We start from the raw sequence: 1,486 nt of genomic DNA on the forward strand, positions 1-1,486 counted from the left end.
GCCAAATACTAATTCTTAAGTAGGTAAATGCCAAAGAAAAACGACAACAAGAGCAAGTTGGTGTTTCAGACTAGTGCACACTCGTAAACTTGTATTGGCATAGTTTGTGTACTATCCCTAATCCATAGCGTGATGCAACATACTCAGTCTTTGTTGAATGTCGTAACTTTGTCGTCTGTTCACATTCATCACAATCTCGCCTTCGGTCTCTTCACCAATACCTACTTGCAGGGGTTGCTCAAACAAGCATCGCACCTGGGGAACAAGGAACAACAACCATCAGCTGATAAATATTTAGAAAATTTGTCGTACAGATATAAGTAATGAGTAGCATTGTGATTGGGAAGTAGGGTAGTAATTGGGCAAATCAAGACAGAAAATCGGGTTGATATACGCATTGTCTATGGTTCTAAATGTCTATGTACGTTGTAGCATTAAAGGAAGTGTTTGCATATTAAATTGAATTGAAGAACAATGAATACTATACAAAACATAACAACCCCCAGACCCACACGCTTTACAAAAGCTCCGGATACGAGAGGAGACGGCACAGAGCGGCACTCGATCAAATGAATTCGAAAGAGTCCAATAATACATCAATGCACAATACTGCTAAAAAAACATAAACAATTGAAGGCATATATTAAAATGCCTTTGGACCTCATGCGCGCACATGAATAAGCGTACGTGGTCATACACATGATATCTCGTCTCAAATCATTGACACGGAAATGTCTATATATACGTGCTCATATATAGAACTTGTGGGGCTTGGCTACACACATGATACCAATAGAGTGTGGGAAGAACATGAGGCGGTACTTAACTACGTGGGCGCCCCAACCAGTCCACAGAACCGCCGTCATTGCCACTCAACATACATCGGCATATATTCTATCTCTCCCACACACTCGTTGAATGTGCAAGTAATCGTACATAACATTCATGAGACGTAGCCACAAACCTGGTACCAATGCATGAGGGGAGAATACGGGGCGGTACTCGGGTCTCCCATAACCAGTTCTCGATATTACCGCCGAGAAAATCAAATATATTCTTGTATATACCATTTCTTTCTATCGTATGCACTTCTCACGCAAAGCTCCAATATATCTCCAATATACACGTACGTGATAATTCAAAATGTATATAAAGATTCGCTACATACCTGATACCAATGCGTAAGAGGAGAGTACGGGGCGGTACTCAGCCATGTGGGTTTGTGAGAGCCGTCGAATATGACATCAAACCAGTACGCGATACCGTGGATTGTAGCGGGTTTGTCGTGCTTGAGGTGTATGGGCATCTTAATCTCAAACAGATCCTCTTCCGAACATGTAAGGAAGTCAATTTCGTACCTGAGCAAGTACATATGTCATAAGTGTGTGAAGTGAGGGTCAAAGCGATGAGATAGGTGACGCATGATTAGATGCATCACCACTGACAAGTAACCTATCTGCTGCACTATAAATACAAACATATATTA

General features: G+C 41.5%; 1 protein-coding gene across 1 annotated transcript; it reads right to left on the reverse strand.

The window, feature by feature from the left end:
- Positions 1-1,168: 1,168 nt before the first annotated feature.
- SARC_16010 (hypothetical protein) lies at positions 1,169-1,358 on the reverse strand (the record flags this gene model as incomplete). Its single annotated transcript, XM_014289877.1, has 1 exon — positions 1,169-1,358. A coding segment is annotated over one exon (190 nt), but the record flags the coding sequence as incomplete, so codon positions are not given.
- Between the last annotated feature and the right edge of the window lie 128 nt (positions 1,359-1,486).

The sequence above is a fragment of the Sphaeroforma arctica genome (genome assembly GCF_001186125.1).
Source record: "Sphaeroforma arctica JP610 unplaced genomic scaffold supercont1.7190, whole genome shotgun sequence".
NCBI classification, from domain to species: Eukaryota; class Ichthyosporea; order Ichthyophonida; genus Sphaeroforma; species Sphaeroforma arctica.